This window comes from Somniosus microcephalus, chromosome 16, assembly GCF_052327205.1.
Source record: "Somniosus microcephalus isolate GS21.2 chromosome 16, FLI_Smic_1.0, whole genome shotgun sequence".
NCBI classification, from domain to species: domain Eukaryota; kingdom Metazoa; phylum Chordata; class Chondrichthyes; order Squaliformes; family Somniosidae; genus Somniosus; species Somniosus microcephalus.
In genome coordinates this window covers 17978339-17997071 of record NC_141002.1, presented here as the reverse complement: position 1 = coordinate 17997071, position 18733 = coordinate 17978339, and the positions used below count along the sequence as shown (strand labels likewise).

General features: G+C 52.9%; 1 protein-coding gene across 1 annotated transcript in view; it reads right to left on the bottom strand.

Annotated features, from left to right (window-relative positions):
• svopl (SVOP-like) overlaps positions 1–18733 on the bottom strand; it is a 111499-nt gene that overhangs the window by 79595 nt on the left and 13171 nt on the right. Inside the window, exons 2-3 of the mRNA XM_086008621.1 lie at positions 16475–16546; positions 4466–4590 (exon numbers count right to left, since the gene is read on the bottom strand). Coding sequence (XP_085864747.1) covers positions 4466–4590; positions 16475–16546 — 197 coding nt within the window. The remainder of the gene's footprint in view (positions 1–4465; positions 4591–16474; positions 16547–18733) is intronic.

Below are 18733 nucleotides of genomic sequence, written 5' to 3'. Positions count from 1 at the left end.
GCCAAGGCCTCTGACAATTCAGGACAAGACTCCTTCAGCCGAGATTATGTGCTCAGCTTCTGGTGTGGGGACCTGAACCTTTTGACTCAGTGCTCAGACCGAATGGGCCAAGCTTACATATCTAAAGAGGTCAAGGTGCTGACATGACGGAGTAGGAGGTAGGCCCCAGCAATGTTCCCTCTAAATTGTCTTTGTTGTGCGTGGCCTGTTTATTTCAATGCGTGGTCCCTTTAAATTTCTGTGCATGCGCCGTATTTCAAATGGAAAAGCTTGTGAGCGGTCTGCGCAGGACCTTGCAGATTACTGCGCGGCCGCCTTCGCACGCACCCAGCTTAGCGGGAACACTGGGCCCCAGCACTTCTGTGTTAGACACTGTGCAAAATTCAAATTGTAACTGGAAAGCTCACCCAAAACCAACTCAAATTTGAAGGACACTTGGATCAGGCTTTGCAAACTAGCTTATAACCTACAGAGTAACATCAGTGGAACCGTTTATATTTTGTAATGATGTGGCACCTGAAACAGTTCAGTACAGGGAAAAATCATGCACACATTTTTGTGTTATATTTTGATTAACATATCCCTATTATACTTTATTTATATGCACTTGAGAAAGCATGAGAGCCCAGAGCTGACTGCTGAACAAACAGGTCTCCCAAATACCGAGCAGTAACTCAGCCCAGTGCCTATCAAGACACTCTCAGCCCCTTTTCCCCATCATATGACCCAAGCCTCATTGGCAAGGACAAAAACAATCAATGAGAATCCTATCCAAATGGAGGGAACTGAACAAGACCCTCAGTGAATGCCTGTGCAAATATCATATCACCAGTAATGTATCACATCTTCTGCATTACATCATGACCCGAGAAAGCATGTAAACCTTAGTACAAGTCTAATCATTTTAAAAGTAATAAATTGCCTGTGGTATTTCCGATGATCAATTGATGAATAGAAGTACAGTCCTCACCGTTTATAGCGGGTGTGTTTGCGCAAACGTGATTTGCCCGCTATACACGATGGCTGGTATGACAGGGTAGCGCTATTACAGTACTCGACTATATAACAAGAATATCATGCAACTAGGTTTATTTAAACTGCAGTCAGTGCTTAGTACAAACTGTAACCCCACACCATTTAGAGGGGATTGGACGGTTTTAAGTACACAAAAGGTAATTGGATCTTAACAAGATGCTATTTACTTATACGATAGCAAAATACTGCGGATGCTGGAAATCTGAAATAACAACAGAAAACGCTGGAAAAACTCAGCAGGCCAGGCAGCATCCGTGGAGAGAGAAACAGAGTCAATGTTTCAGGTCGATGACCTTTCTTCAGAACAAGGTTGAAGAGACAAACGGATTCGCTGCTCACGATGTGGTCTCCTCTACATTGAGGAGACCAAACGCAGATTGGGTGACCGCTTTGCGGAACACCTCCGTTCAGTCCGTAAGGGGGACCCCGAGCTCCCGGTGGCCTGTCACTTTAATTCACCGCTCCATTCCCACTCAGACCTCACCGTCCTCAGCCTCTTGCATTGTTCCACGGAAGCTCAGCGTAAGCTCGAGGAACAGCACCTCATCTTTCGATTAGACACTTTACAACCCTTTGGACTCAACATCAGATCATAACCTCGGCCCCTATCACATATATATATTTTCTTCTTTTTTTTCTTTCCCTCCCACATAACAGCTGTCCTTCATTCTGCCAGCGCAATTCACACCCCATCTAGAGCCATCCTTTGTTCCTTAACCTGCCCCATTACCACCTTCTCTCGCCTTGAATATCTCTTAATGTCTCTCAATGTCTCTTAATCTCTCCTGCTTTCTATCCTATCACTGACCTTCCCTTTTGTTCTTTCATCCCCTCCCCCTTTTCCCAGCCCCTAAACCTGCTTTCCATTTCCTGCTTTTTCCAGTTCTGACGAAAGGTCTTCGACCTGAAACATTTACTCTGTTTCTCTCTCCACAGACGCTGCCCTGACCTGCTGAGTTTTTCCAGCATTTTCTGTTGTTATTGCTATTTACTTATGTTTGTTCTTTCATTCAGTGCACCTTAATGAGGTGCGAGCTGGTGAATAAGCGCTTTGTTTATTTCGGTCAGTGCTTACTCACCAGCAACTTTGAAATTGACATTAATGCAAATGGATACTGGTTATCGCTTTACGACCGATATAAGTGACTGCCCGTTTTAAACGTGGACGTTCTAAGTGGTGGTGACTGTATTGTTATATATAGAAGATGGTGGCAGAGAGACTTCAGAAACTCACTGCACGGGGCCACCTATTGGCCAGAATCTGTGACTACATCATGACCGTTGACATAGCAAAATTGAATGAGAAGTGTTGATATAGCAATTTACAGTGGTAAACATCATATCAAAAGTGTGACAACAGGAAATAAGGTTTGTTCACATGAAGTGCGCACCCTACACAAGTTTCCTTTTAGTAACATATAGATATTTAAAGCACATGATAAAAAAAATTGGCCCATCAAATTGTCTCTTTCCAGTTTGCACAAAAAGTTTAATCAAATACCAGTGAAGTTGTTTCCCCACAGGCCTTTATGTTCAACATTTCTCAAAAACAACATATTAATTTCCTAACGTGACTCTATGTTTAAAATAACCCTTGGCTAAAAATTCCTCTAGACACTGCATCCAACTTCATTAAAGTTACCAGAGGAATACTTCAGATGTGTATTTATGATGAATGATGCTCAGAGTCCAGAGGAATCCTCACCTTTCTCCTCACTGACAACAAGGCTGTTCAGGAAATAAGAGATTAAGAAGTGATATCCAGGGATTGGCGACCATGCCAATGTGTGCTGGTGAGTAGAACTAACTACAATGGGTTGACAGTCACTCCTGAGGGATTACACAATGACAGCGCTAACTGTGACTGCTATCAGTTGACAGCAGAAGGGATGGAGTGAATTGGACTGGTTTAGTGGGTCCAAAGTTTGACTAATTTCCCCAAATCATTTGTAATAAAGTAAATCATATCATTGACACAATGCCTGTAATTATATTAACAACACTCTAATGAACCTGAATTCTCAAGGGGAACATGTTTGAGATTTAAATCTGAATTCTCAGGCGCATGTGCCTGAGATTTTGTTTGTAGATTGCAAATTGATAGAGGAATTTTGAGCTCCTGGTCTCTGAAAGACAGCAATCTGGTCCCTGATTTTTCCCCCTCCTCCCCATTTTATCCTAGGAACATAGGAACAGGAGTAGGCCAAACAGCCCTTAAAGTCTGGTCCGCCATTCAATTAACTCATGGCATCTCTCTAAGGTGCACTAAATGCAAGAACAAACATAAGTAAATAGCAACAGATAATGCCGGTAACACTCCCTGACCGCTTTGCGGAACACCTCAGTTCAGTCCGTAAGCGTAACCCCGAGCTTCTGGTCGCCTGTCACTTTAATTCTCCGCTCCACTCCCACTCTGACCTCTCCGACCTCGGCCTCTTGCACTGTTCCAACGAAGCTCAACGTAAGCTCGAGGAACAGCACCTCATCTTTCGATTAGGCACTTTACAGCCTTCTGGACTCAACATCAAGTTCAACAATTTCAGACTATAAATTGGTCCCCAATATTTTATTTCTTTCCCCTTTTTTCTCTCGCATGGTAGCTGTTGATGATTCTGCCTTTGCCATTTACACCTCATCTAGAGTCATCTTTTGTTTCTTAACTTGTCCCTTTACCATCTCCTTTTGCCTTGCACCATCATCCCTTTTGTTAGTCAATCTCTCCTGCCTTCCATCCTATCACAGACCTTCCCTTTGTTCTTTCTTCCCCTCCTCCCTATCCCTGCCCCTGCACTTGCTTAAAAATCTCTCTTCTCTAACCTTTTCCAGTTCTGACGAAGGGTCCTCGACCCGAAACGTTAACTCTGTTTCTCTCTCCACAGATGCTGCCTGACCTGCTGAGTGTTTCCAGCATTTTCTGTTGTTATTTCAGATTTCCAGCATCCGCAGTATTTTACTATTGTATGAGTAAATAGCACCTTGTTAAGGTCCAATTGCCTTTTGTGTACTTAAACCCGTCTAATCCCCTCTAAGTGGTGTGGGGTTACTAAGCACTGACTGCAGTTTAAATAAAACTAGTTGCACTGTATGCAGTTTTGTTTAGTTTATTCAATAGTGATCTAAAACATTCTTGTTATATAGCAGAGTACCGTAATAGCATTACCCTGTAATACCGGCCATCACGTATAGCGGGCCAATTGCATCCTATATCCATTCTGTCCTTTTCATCCAGGCACAGTCCAGCCCAGAGGGACCGATGCTTTTGATGATGCTCCTTGGACCTCACAACTATTCCCAGTTGATCCAACAAAGAATCCATCGAAAACACTGAAACATGGGTCATCCAGGCAGGCTGGAGAGCAATCTGAGGTAGTAATAGGCAATACTGCAACTGGTCAGAAAAAGGAAAAGATGACGACAAAATGCTTCATACCCTTGTGAATGGCCAGCCACTCCACATCCTACCATGGAACGGAGGAAGACAAACCAGCCATAAGTGTGCGCAAACGAAGTCAGGCCTGAGTAGTAGGAACTCCAGATGGTGGCTACGAGAAGAACCTGGAGCAGAAAGCAAAGCGAGAAAGAAGGTTCCAACACTACCAATTTACAAAAACATGTAATGTTGCCGAAACTGTGTGCCTTGTCCAGAAAAATTAAATAGCTTTGGATCTTTTGCTCCAGGGCAAAACTTCCGTCAGCTGAGGTCAGATGTTACCGTCTGAGTGCGTGCCGTGTGCACAACTTCCCAGGATGCATTTAGTGGTAAAACGTTCCTCGATTCCCGAGCAGTATTTGATTGGTTGTTTTTCAAAAATATTTGAAGTAAAGCAAGAGAACAAATTTCGAAAACCTTTATTCAGGTCAAGTTTATGCCGAATATTTTTTTAAACAAAGCAGGTGGAAGTGAGTGTGAGTGGAGCCACATGGAACCAGATTTTTTTTCCAAAATTTTGTTCCAACTGAATTCAACTTCTCAAACCTTCCCCTTTCCCACCAGGACTGCTCTCCCTCCCTTTGACCAGCTCATCCTTCCCCTTTCCCACCAGGACTGCTCTCCCTCCCTTTGACCAGCTCATCCCTCCCCTCACCCACCAGGACTGCTCTCCCTCCCTTTGACCAGCTCATCCCTCCCCTCACCTACCAGGACTGCTCTCCCTCCCTTTGACCAGCTCATCCCTCCCCTCACCCACCAGGACTGCTCTCCCTCCCTTTGACCAGCTCATCCCTCCCCTCACCTACCAGGACTGCTCTCCCTCCCTTTGACCAGCTCATCCCTCCCCTCACCCACCAGGACTGCTCTCTCTCCCTTTGACCAGCTCATCCCTCCCCTCACCTACCAGGATTGCTCACCCTCCCTTTGACCAGCTCATCCCTCCCCTCACCCACCAGGACTGCTCGCCCTCCCTTTGACCAGCTCATCCTTCCCCTTTCCCACCAGGACTGCTCTCCCTCCCTTTGACCAGCTCATCCCTCCCCTTTCCCACCAGGACTGCTGTCCCTCCCTTTGACCAGCTCATCCCTCCCCTCACCTACCGGAACTGCTCACCCTCCCTTTGACCAGCTCATCCCTCCCCTCACCTACCAGGACTGCTCACCCTCCCTTTGACCAGCTCATCCCTCCCCTCACCCACCAGGACTGCTCTCCCTCCCTTTAGACCAGCTCATCCCTCCCCTCACCTACCAGGACTGCTCTCCCTCCCTTTGACCAGCTAATCCCTCCCCTCACCTACCAGGACTGCTCTCCCTCCCTTTAGACCAGCTCATCCCTCCCCTCACCTACCAGGACTGCTCTCCCTCCCTTTAGACCAGCTTATCCCTCCCCTCACCCACCAGGACTGCTCTCCCTCCCTTTGACCAGCTCATCCCTCCCCTCATCTACCAGGACTGCTCTCCCTCCCTTTGACCAGCTCATCCCTCCCCTTTCCCACCAGGACTGCTCTCCCTCCCTTTGACCAGCTCATCCCTCCCCTAACCTACCAGGACTGCTCTCCCTCCCTTTGACCAGCTCATCCCTCCCCTTTCCCACCAGGACTGCTCTCCCTCCCTTTGACCAGCTCATCCTTCCCCTTTCCCACCAGGAGTGCTCTCCCTCCCTTTGACCAGCTCATCCCTCCCCTCACCTACCAGGACTGCTCTCCCTCCCCTTTCCCACCAGGACTGCTCTCCCTCCCTTTGACCAGCTCATCCCTCCCCTTTCCCACCAGGACTGCTCTCCCTCCCTTTGGCCAGCTCATCCCTCCCCTCACCCACCAGGACTGCTCGCCCTCCCTTTGACCAGCTCATCCCTCCCCTTTCCCACCAGGACTGCTCTCCCTCCCTTTGACCAGCTCATCCCTACCCTCACCCACCAGGACTGCTCTCCCTCCCTTTGACCAGCTCATCCCTCCCCTCACCTACCAGGACTGCTCTCCCTCCCTTTGACCAGCTCATCCTTCCCCTTTCCCACCAGGACTGCTCTCCCTCCCTTTGACCAGCTCATCCCTCCCCTTACCCACCAGGACTGCTCTCCCTCCCTTTGACCAGCTCATCCCTCCCCTTACCCACCAGGACTGCTCTCCCTCCCTTTGACCAGCTCATCCCATTTCTTACCCACCAGGACTGCTCTCCCGCCCTTTGAACAGCTCATCCCTCCCCTTACCCACCAGGGCTGCTTTCCCTCCCTTTGACCAGCTCATCCCTCCCCTTACCCACCAGGACTGCTCTCCCTCCCTTTAGACCAGCTCATCCCTCCCCTCACCTACCAGGACTGCTCTCCCTCCCTTTGACCGGCTCATCCCACCCCTCACCTACCAGGACTGCTCTCCCTCCCTTTGACCAGCTCATCCCTCCCCTTTCCCACCAGGACTGCTCTCCCTCCCTTTGACCAGCTCATCCTTCCCCTTTCCCACCAGGACTGCTCTCACTCCCTTTGACCAGCTCATCCCTCCCCTCACCTACCAGGACTGCTCTCCCTCCCTTTGACCAGCTCATCCCTCCCCTTTCCCACCAGGACTGCTCTCCCTCCCTTTGACCAGCTCATCCCTCCCCTTTCCCACCAGGACTGCTCTCCCTCCCTTTGACCAGCTCATCCCTCCCCTCACCCACCAGGACTGCTCGCTCTCCCTTTGACCAGCTCATCCCTCCCCTTTCCCACCAGGACTGCTCTCCCTCCCTTTGACCAGCTCATCCCTCCCCTCACCCACCAGGACTGCTCTCCCTCCATTTGACCAGCTCATCCCTCCCCTCACCTACCAGGACTGCTCTCCCTCCCTTTGACCAGCTCATCCTTCCCCTTTCCCACCAGGACTGCTCTCCCTCCCTTTGACCAGCTCATCCCTCCCCTTACCCACCAGGACTGCTCTCCCTCCCTTTGACCAGCTCATCCCTCCCCTTACCCACCAGGACTGCTCTCCCTCCCTTTGACCAGCTCATCCCATTTCTTACCCACCAGGACTGCTCTCCCTCCCTTTGACCAGCTCATCCCATTTCTTACACACCAGGACTGCTCTCCCTCCCTTTGACCAGCTCATCCCTCCCCTTTCCCACCAGGACTGCTCTCCCTCCCTTTGACCAGCTCATCCTTCCCCTTTCCCACCAGGACTGCTCTCCCTCCCTTTGACCAGCTCATCCCTCCCCTCACCTACCAGGACTGCTCTCCCTCCCTTTGACCAGCTCATCCCTCCCCTTTCCCACCAGGACTGCTCTCCCTCCCTTTGACCAGCTCATCCCTCCCCTTTCCCACCAGGACTGCTCTCCCTCCCTTTGGCCAGCTCATCCCTCCCCTCACCCACCAGGACTGCTCTCCCTCCCTTTGACCAGCTCATCCCTCCCCTCACCCACCAGGACTGCTCTCCCTCCCTTTGACCAGCTCATCCCTCCCCTCACCTACCAGGACTGCTCTCCCTCCCTTTGACCAGCTCATCCCTCCCCTTTCCCACCAGGACTGCTCTCCCTCCCTTTGACCAGCTCATCCCTCCCCTTTCCCACCAGGACTGCTCTCCCTCCCTTTGACCAGCTCATCCCTCCCCTCACCCACCAGGACTGCTCTCCCTCCATTTGACCAGCTCATCCCTCCCCTCACCTACCAGGACTGCTCTCCCTCCCTTTGACCAGCTCATCCTTCCCCTTTCCCACCAGGACTGCTCTCCCTCCCTTTGACCAGCTCATCCCTCCCCTTACCTACCAGGACTGCTCTCCCTCCCTTTGACCAGCTCATCCCTCCCCTCACCTACCAGGACTGCGCTCTCTCCCTTTGACCAGCTCATCCCTCCCCTCACCCACCAGGACTGCTCTCCCTCCCTTTGACCAGCTCATCCCTCCCCTCACCTACCAGGACTGCTCTCCCTCCCTTTGACCAGCTCATCCCTCCCCTCACCCACCAGGACTGCTCTCCCTCCCTTTGACCAGCTCATCCCTCGCCTCACCTACCAGGACTGCTCTCCCTCCCTTTGACCAGCTCATCCCTCCCCTCACCCACCAGGACTGCTCTCTCTCCCTTTGACCAGCTCATCCCTCCCCTCACCTACCAGGATTGCTCACCCTCCCTTTGACCAGCTCATCCCTCCCCTCACCCACCAGGACTGCTCGCCCTCCCTTTGACCAGCTCATCCTTCCCCTTTCCCACCAGGACTGCTCTCCCTCCCTTTGACCAGCTCATCCCTCCCCTTTCCCACCAGGACTGCTGTCCCTCCCTTTGACCAGCTCATCCCTCCCCTCACCTACCAGGACTGCTCACCCTCCCTTTGACCAGCTCATCCCTCCCCTCACCTACCAGGACTGCTCACCCTCCCTTTGACCAGCTCATCCCTCCCCTCATCTACCAGGACTGCTCTCCCTCCCTTTGACCAGCTCATCCCTCCCCTTTCCCACCAGGACTGCTCTCCCTCCCTTTGACCAGCTCATCCCTCCCCTCACCTACCAGGACTGCTCTCCCTCCCTTTGACCAGCTCATCCCTACCCTCACCCACCAGGACTGCTCTCCCTCCCTTTGACCAGCTCATCCCTCCCCTCACCTACCAGGACTGCTCTCCCTCCCTTTGACCAGCTCATCCTTCCCCTTTCCCACCAGGACTGCTCTCCCTCCCTTTGACCAGCTCATCCCTCCCCTTACCCACCAGGACTGCTCTCCCTCCCTTTGACCAGCTCATCCCTCCCCTTACCCACCAGGACTGCTCTCCCTCCCTTTGACCAGCTCATCCCATTTCTTACCCACCAGGACTGCTCTCCCGCCCTTTGAACAGCTCATCCCTCCCCTTACCCACCAGGGCTGCTTTCCCTCCCTTTGACCAGCTCACCCCTCCCCTTACCCAACAGGACTGCTCTCCCTCCCTTTAGACCAGCTCATCCCTCCCCTCACCTACCAGGACTGCTCTCCCTCCCTTTGACCGGCTCATCCCACCCCTCACCTACCAGGACTGCTCTCCCTCCCTTTGACCAGCTCATCCCTCCCCTTTCCCACCAGGACTGCTCTCCCTCCCTTTGACCAGCTCATCCTTCCCCTTTCCCACCAGGACTGCTCTCACTCCCTTTGACCAGCTCATCCCTCCCCTCACCTACCAGGACTGCTCTCCCTCCCTTTGACCAGCTCATCCCTCCCCTTTCCCACCAGGACTGCTCTCCCTCCCTTTGACCAGCTCATCCCTCCCCTTTCCCACCAGGACTGCTCTCCCTCCCTTTGACCAGCTCATCCCTCCCCTCACCCACCAGGACTGCTCGCTCTCCCTTTGACCAGCTCATCCCTCCCCTTTCCCACCAGGACTGCTCTCCCTCCCTTTGACCAGCTCATCCCTCCCCTCACCCACCAGGACTGCTCTCCCTCCATTTGACCAGCTCATCCCTCCCCTCACCTACCAGGACTGCTCTCCCTCCCTTTGACCAGCTCATCCTTCCCCTTTCCCACCAGGACTGCTCTCCCTCCCTTTGACCAGCTCATCCCTCCCCTTACCCACCAGGACTGCTCTCCCTCCCTTTGACCAGCTCATCCCTCCCCTTACCCACCAGGACTGCTCTCCCTCCCTTTGACCAGCTCATCCCATTTCTTACACACCAGGACTGCTCTCCCTCCCTTTGACCAGCTCATCCCTCCCCTTTCCCACCAGGACTGCTCTCCCTCCCTTTGACCAGCTCATCCTTCCCCTTTCCCACCAGGACTGCTCTCCCTCCCTTTGACCAGCTCATCCCTCCCCTCACCTACCAGGACTGCTCTCCCTCCCTTTGACCAGCTCATCCCTCCCCTTTCCCACCAGGACTGCTCTCCCTCCCTTTGACCAGCTCATCCCTCCCCTTTCCCACCAGGACTGCTCTCCCTCCCTTTGGCCAGCTCATCCCTCCCCTCACCCACCAGGACTGCTCTCCCTCCCTTTGACCAGCTCATCCCTCCCCTCACCCACCAGGACTGCTCTCCCTCCCTTTGACCAGCTCATCCCTCCCCTCACCTACCAGGACTGCTCTCCCTCCCTTTGACCAGCTCATCCCTCCCCTTTCCCACCAGGACTGCTCTCCCTCCCTTTGACCAGCTCATCCCTCCCCTTTCCCACCAGGACTGCTCTCCCTCCCTTTGACCAGCTCATCCCTCCACTCACCCACCAGGACTGCTCTCCCTCCATTTGACCAGCTCATCCTTCCCCTTTCCCACCAGGACTGCTCTCCCTCCCTTTGACCAGCTCATCCTTCCCCTTTCCCACCAGGACTGCTCTCCCTCCCTTTGACCAGCTCATCCCTCCCCTTACCTACCAGGACTGCTCTCCCTCCCTTTGACCAGCTCATCCCTCCCCTCACCTACCAGGACTGCTCTCTCTCCCTTTGACCAGCTCATCCCTCCCCTCACCCACCAGGACTGCTCTCCCTCCCTTTGACCAGCTCATCCCTCCCCTCACCTACCAGGACTGCTCTCCCTCCCTTTGACCAGCTCATCCCTCCCCTCACCCACCAGGACTGCTCTCCCTCCCTTTGACCAGCTCATCCCTCCCCTCACCTACCAGGACTGCTCTCCCTCCCTTTGACCAGCTCATCCCTCCCCTCACCCACCAGGACTGCTCTCTCTCCCTTTGACCAGCTCATCCCTCCCCTCACCTACCAGGATTGCTCACCCTCCCTTTGACCAGCTCATCCCTCCCCTCACCCACCAGGACTGCTCGCCCTCCCTTTGACCAGCTCATCCTTCCCCTTTCCCACCAGGACTGCTCTCCCTCCCTTTGACCAGCTCATCCCTCCCCTTTCCCACCAGGACTGCTGTCCCTCCCTTTGACCAGCTCATCCCTCCCCTCACCTACCAGGACTGCTCACCCTCCCTTTGACCAGCTCATCCCTCCCCTCACCTACCAGGACTGCTCACCCTCCCTTTGACCAGCTCATCCCTCCCCTCATCTACCAGGACTGCTCTCCCTCCCTTTGACCAGCTCATCCCTCCCCTTTCCCACCAGGACTGCTCTCCCTCCCTTTGACCAGCTCATCCCTCCCCTCACCTACCAGGACTGCTCTCCCTCCCTTTGACCAGCTCATCCCTCCCCTTTCCCACCAGGACTGCTCTCCCTCCCTTTGACCAGCTCATCCTTCCCCTTTCCCACCAGGAGTGCTCTCCCTCCCTTTGACCAGCTCATCCCTCCCCTCACCTACCAGGACTGCTCTCCCTCCCCTTTCCCACCAGGACTGCTCTCCCTCCCTTTGACCAGCTCATCCCTCCCCTTTCCCACCAGGACTGCTCTCCCTCCCTTTGGCCAGCTCATCCCTCCCCTCACCCACCAGGACTGCTCGCCCTCCCTTTGACCAGCTCATCCCTCCCCTTTCCCACCAGGACTGCTCTCCCTCCCTTTGACCAGCTCATCCCTACCCTCACCCACCAGGACTGCTCTCCCTCCCTTTGACCAGCTCATCCCTCCCCTCACCTACCAGGACTGCTCTCCCTCCCTTTGACCAGCTCATCCTTCCCCTTTCCCACCAGGACTGCTCTCCCTGCCTTTGACCAGCTCATCCCTCCCCTTACCCACCAGGACTGCTCTCCCTCCCTTTGACCAGCTCATCCCTCCCCTTACCCACCAGGACTGCTCTCCCTCCCTTTGACCAGCTCATCCCATTTCTTACCCACCAGGACTGCTCTCCCGCCCTTTGAACAGCTCATCCCTCCCCTTACCCACCAGGGCTGCTTTCCCTCCCTTTGACCAGCTCATCCCGCCCCTTACCCACCAGGACTGCTCTCCCTCCCTTTAGACCAGCTCATCCCTCCCCTCACCTACCAGGACTGCTCTCCCTCCCTTTGACCGGCTGATCCCACCCCTCACCTACCAGGACTGCTCTCCCTCCCTTTGACCAGCTCATCCCTCCCCTTTCCCACCAGGACTGCTCTCCCTCCCTTTGACCAGCTCATCCTTCCCCTTTCCCACCAGGACTGCTCTCACTCCCTTTGACCAGCTCATCCCTCCCCTCACCTACCAGGACTGCTCTCCCTCCCTTTGACCAGCTCATCCCTCCCCTTTCCCACCAGGACTGCTCTCCCTCCCTTTGACCAGCTCATCCCTCCCCTTTCCCACCAGGACTGCTCTCCCTCCCTTTGACCAGCTCATCCCTCCCCTCACCCACCAGGACTGCTCGCTCTCCCTTTGACCAGCTCATCCCTCCCCTTTCCCACCAGGACTGCTCTCCCTCCCTTTGACCAGCTCATCCCTCCCCTCACCCACCAGGACTGCTCTCCCTCCATTTGACCAGCTCATCCCTCCCCTCACCTACCAGGACTGCTCTCCCTCCCTTTGACCAGCTCATCCTTCCCCTTTCCCACCAGGACTGCTCTCCCTCCCTTTGACCAGCTCATCCCTCCCCTTACCCACCAGGACTGCTCTCCCTCCCTTTGACCAGCTCATCCCTCCCCTTACCCACCAGGACTGCTCTCCCTCCCTTTGACCAGCTCATCCCATTTCTTACCCACCAGGACTGCTCTCCCTCCCTTTGACCAGCTCATCCCATTTCTTACACACCAGGACTGCTCTCCCTCCCTTTGGCCAGCTCATCCCTCCCCTTTCCCACCAGGACTGCTCTCCCTCCCTTTGACCAGCTCATCCTTCCCCTTTCCCACCAGGACTGCTCTCCCTCCCTTTGACCAGCTCATCCCTCCCCTCACCTACCAGGACTGCTCTCCCTCCCTTTGACCAGCTCATCCCTCCCCTTTCCCACCAGGACTCCTCTCCCTCCCTTTGACCAGCTCATCCCTCCCCTTTCCCACCAGGACTGCTCTCCCTCCCTTTGGCCAGCTCATCCCTCCCGTCACCCACCAGGACTGCTCTCCCTCCCTTTGACCAGCTCATCCCTCCCCTCACCCACCAGGACTGCTCTCCCTCCCTTTGACCAGCTCATCCCTCCCCTCACCTACCAGGACTGCTCTCCCTCCCTTTGACCAGCTCATCCCTCCCCTTTCCCACCAGGACTGCTCTCCCTCCCTTTGACCAGCTCATCCCTCCCCTTTCCCACCAGGACTGCTCTCCCTCCCTTTGACCAGCTCATCCCTCCCCTCACCCACCAGGACTGCTCTCCCTCCATTTGACCAGCTCATCCCTCCCCTCACCTACCAGGACTGCTCTCCCTCCCTTTGACCAGCTCATCCTTCCCCTTTCCCACCAGGACTGCTCTCCCTCCCTTTGACCAGCTCATCCCTCCCCTTACCCACCAGGACTGCTCTCCCTCCCTTTGACCAGCTCATCCCTCCCCTTACCCACCAGGACTGCTCTCCCTCCCTTTGACCAGCTCATCCCATTTCTTACCCACCAGGACTGCTCTCCCTCCCTTTGACCAGCTCATCCCATTTCTTACACACCAGGACTGCTCTCCCTCCCTTTGACCAGCTCATCCCTCCCCTTTCCCACCAGGACTGCTCTCCCTCCCTTTGACCAGCTCATCCTTCCCCTTTCCCACCAGGACTGCTCTCCCTCCCTTTGACCAGCTCATCCCTCCCCTCACCTACCAGGACTGCTCTCCCTCCCTTTGGCCAGCTCATCCCTCCCCTTTCCCACCAGGACTGCTCTCCCTCCCTTTGACCAGCTCATCCCTCCCCTTTCCCACCAGGACTGCTCTCCCTCCCTTTGGCCAGCTCATCCCTCCCCTCACCCACCAGGACTGCTCGACCTCCCTTTGACCAGCTCATCCCTCCCCTTTCCCACCAGGACTGCTCTCCCTCCCTTTGACCAGCTCATCCCTCCCCTCACCCACCAGGACTGCTCTCCCTCCCTTTGACCAGCTCATCACATTTCTTACCCACCAGGGCTGCTCTCCCTCCCTTTGACCAGCTCATCCCATTTCTTGCCCACCAGGACTGCTCTCCCTCCCTTTAGACCAGCTCATCCCTCCCCTCACCTACCAGGACTGCTCTCCCTCCCTTTGACCAGCTCATCCCTCCCCTCACCTACCAGGACTGCTCTCCCTCCCTTTAGACCAGCTCATCCCTCCCCTCACCTACCAGGACTGCTCTCCCTCCCTTTAGACCAGCTCATCCCTCCCCTCACCCACCAGGACTGCTCTCCCTCCCTTTGACCAGCTCATCCCTCCCCTCATCTACCAGGACTGCTCTCCCTCCCTTTGACCAGCTCATCCCTCCCCTTTCCCAACAGGACTGCTCTCCCTCCCTTTGACCAGCTCATCCCTCCCCTCACCTACCAGGACTGCTCTCCCTCCCTTTGACCAGCTCATCCCTCCCCTTTCCCACCAGGACTGCTCTCCCTCCCTTTGACCAGCTCATCCTTCCCCTTTCCCACCAGGACTGCTCTCACTGCCTTTGACCAGCTCATCCCTCCCCTCACCTACCAGGACTGCTCTCCTTCCCTTTGACCATCTCATCCCTCCCCTTTCCCACCAGGACTGCTCTCCCTCCCTTTGACCAGCTCATCCCTCCCCTTTCCCACCAGGACTGCTCTCCCTCCCTTTGACCAGCTCATCCCTCCCCTTTCCCACCAGGACTGCTCTCCCTCCCTTTGACCAGCTCATCCCTCCCCTCACCCACCAGGACTGCTCTCCCTCCCTTTAGACCAGCTCATCCCTCCCCTCACCTACCAGGACTGCTCTCCCTCCCTTTGACCAGCTCATCCTTCCCCTTTCCCACCAGGACTGCTCTCCCTCCCTTTGACCAGCTCATTCCTCCCCTTACCCACCAGGACTGCTCTCCCTCCCTTTGACCAGCTCATCCCTCCCCTTACCCACCAGGACTGCTCTCCCTCCCTTTGACCAGCTCATCCCATTTCTTACCCACCAGGACTGCTCGCCCTCCCTTCGACCAGCTCATCCCTCCCCTCACCCACCAGGACTGCTCTCCCTCATTTGGACCAGTTCATCCTTCTCCTCACCTACCGAGACTTCCTCCCACTCAGGTCAACAAGTAGCAAAAGAATGACAAATACTTATATGCACATAATCATTTTTTAAAAACTTTCCTTCCTTTAGATTTCTTGAACCAGCTCCATGCAATTGGGTAAGAACATAAGAAATAAGAGCAGAAGTAGGCTATACAGCCCCTTGCGCCTGCTCCGCCATTCAATGAGATCATGGCTGATCTTCAACCTCAACTCCACTTTCCTGCACTATCCCCATATCCCTTGATTCCCTTAGTGTCTAAAAATCTATCGATCTCTGTCTTGAATATACTCAATGATTGAGCCTCCACAGCCCTCTGGGGTTAGAAATTCCAAAGATTCACAACTCTCTGAGTGAAGAAATTTCTCCTCAGTCCTATTTGGCCGACCCCTTATCCTGAGACAATGGCCCCTAGTTCTAGATTCTTCAGCCAGGGGAAACATCCTCTCAGCATCTACCCTGTCCAGCCCTCTCAGAATTTTATGCGTTTCAATGAGATCACCTCTCATTCTTCTAAACTCCAGAGAGTATAGGCCCAGTCTACTCAATTTTTCCTCATAGAACTCCCTCCCACCCCAGGAATCAGTCTGGTGAACCTTTGTTGCACTGCCTCTAAGGCAAGTATATCCTTCCATAGGTAAGGAGGCCAAAACTGTGCACAATACTCCAGGTGTGGTCTCGTATAATTGCAGCAAGACTGCCTTTCTCTTATACTCCAACCCTCTTACAATAAAGGCCAACATACCATTTGCCATCCCAATTGTTTGCTGTACAAAGTCGGGGCAGCCACTATGCCGGATGGTGTGCGAGCTGCAGGAGGACAGTCAGTTTTATTTTACTTTCCAATTTCAAAATAAAATAAAAGTGTGTGGAATTTAAGCAAGGATCGTCTCCACTTCCTGATGACTGCAATTCTCATCAATGGAATGAGTTCAGTCAGCCCACAAAACATTCCTGGGATTCAGCAGCTGATTGTCACCCAGAAAACCAAGGGCAATATGAAATTCAGACCCCAGTACTGTACTGGGTGTTTGCAAAGACACAACATCAAAGGAAGTTCATTGCACAAAGATACATTTTGATTTCTCTTGTGATGAGAAGATGCATTTCAAGCTTAAAAAGAAATGGTATGACTCACCTTCCAACGGCCGTATCTGTCGGCAAGGTAACCCCAAAGCCCACTCCATGCCATGAAACCCAGAAACACCATCTGGAATAATTATTGGTTAAAGGCACAAATTAGTCATCTCTTGACCTTAACTTCACTTAATTATACCAAATTAATACAACTTCTCCAAAAAAGGTCATAGTGCATCTTGTTTATTTCTCCCCCAGAACTGACGCCCGCACAGTTTCACCTGGTGGTAAATTGAGGAACGAATAGCTTTGGGCATTAATGGATCCAATTATAAATCATTCCATTAAAAACCTTCCAGGCAGAGAGCTGAGCAATTCTTTCCCCGTTGTGCAGGTAACCAGCTGATGTCGGCCTGGATTGACTCCAGTGCATGGTTGTAGCATCAGGCCATTCGAACATGAAATCAAAATTAGCATCAAAAGGCAAGTAACTCTCAAAGATCACAAAGAGTGACCATTCAGGCCATCGTGCTCATCCTTCATCCTTCCGCAGAGACTTCCAATCTTCCAATCACAGCGCCTGGAATGACTCTGGAATGCTTACCAAATAAAACAGCCATGGTCAAAAGAGGTGAGAGAAAACGGCCCAAAATTTGCGATCGGAGGCTTCCTGCGGGCGGATGCCTCCGACCTGTACAAAATCTACAAATTTATCTGGTGGTCTGGGAGGTACGGAGACTCGCGCTCCTGGGCCTCACTGGGTACTCGCTGGTAGAGGCCCACGTCTCCCAGGAGCGCTTGTGGTTCACAAGCGCCCCTGGGATTACGTGGGCCGGCCCAACCAATAATCCCCATTCATACTTATGGGAGTTCCATACGTACCGAATCCCCATAAGTATGAATGGGGATCACTTAAAAAATACACGAACACATGAAATAAATAAATAAATCATTACATATTTAAAATTAATTAAAATGTCATTTAATTAAATAATTTAAATGAAAATGAAATGTTTTGACTTTTTTAAATGTTTTAACAGGGCTAAAAATAAACTTACTGTTAAGTCTGTGTGTTATATTGAGAATTACTACACAGACCACAAGAGTAAAATTTAACAGGTCTTTACTAGTCGAAGGTCAGGGCGGAACTGCCCAATAAATCATTACACAGCACTTATATACTGGTGTGGTCACCACCGGTATTACAGTATACAGCAGCCAAGATAAAGTAGTGCAACCCTTAAAATAGTTCTCTTAAAGGTGGAACGGTTACATACACTACAATCCTCCCTTTTTAGCTTAACAGTATATATTCCTCATTAAACATAACATCATAACATATATACACAACTTCATGTAAACACAGTTCACAGATTCAGTCTCTCTGGAGGCTTCCTGACTAGTTTTCGGTGGTGTAGTAGGTTCTTTTGGCAAGGTCGATTTGGCTTGAATGCCAGTGTCGGGTTCATCTGATTCCAGTATTACCGGATCGGAGGTAGATACTATGGGTATCTCTGCTTCATCATTAGGCGTATAGAGTTGTGGAGTAGGTTGGCCCTTTTCGGATGACTCTATGATCTGGTCAACATGGCGCCTTATTATGCTTTCACCAATGTCCACGGTATACATCAGCGGTCCTAGTCGTGTGCAAATAGTTCCAGGCTGCCATTTCTCGGTACGGTAGTCCCGGGCCAAAACTTGTTGACCTATCTGGAAGGTTCTAGTTGGCCTTTCATTCATGCCTTGAAATTGCCGGTTCTCTACGTCCCTTCTGATGTTTGGCTTGATCAAATCCAGCCGGCATCTTAGTCTTCTATTGAAAAACATCATGGCGGGAGTTTGGTTTGTGACCGCATGTGTTGCATTCCTGTACGCCAACAAGAAGTTATCTACCTTATGTTGTAGATTTATGTCTTCATTACCCATGGCCTTTATGGCCTTCTTGAAGGTCTGGACAAACCTTTCAGCTAATCCATTGGTGGCGGGATGGTATGGGGCGGACGTGTAGTGTTTAACCCCATTGTTTTTTAAGAACTTCCTGAATTCTTCGGACACAAATTGCGGTCCATTATCAGAACAGATCTGTTCCGGCAGCCCATTCCTGGCAAATATGGTCCTTAATACTGTGATGGTTTTTTCCGTGGTGGTGGAGGACATCTTTATTACCTCCGGCCACTTGGAGTGTGCATCCACCGCGATTAAGAACATTGAGTCCATAAATGGACCAGCAAAGTCGATATGTACCCTTTGCCATGGAGATGAGGGCCACTCCCATGGATGTAGAGGGGCTTGTGGTGGGGCGTTTTGGACCTTCTGGCAT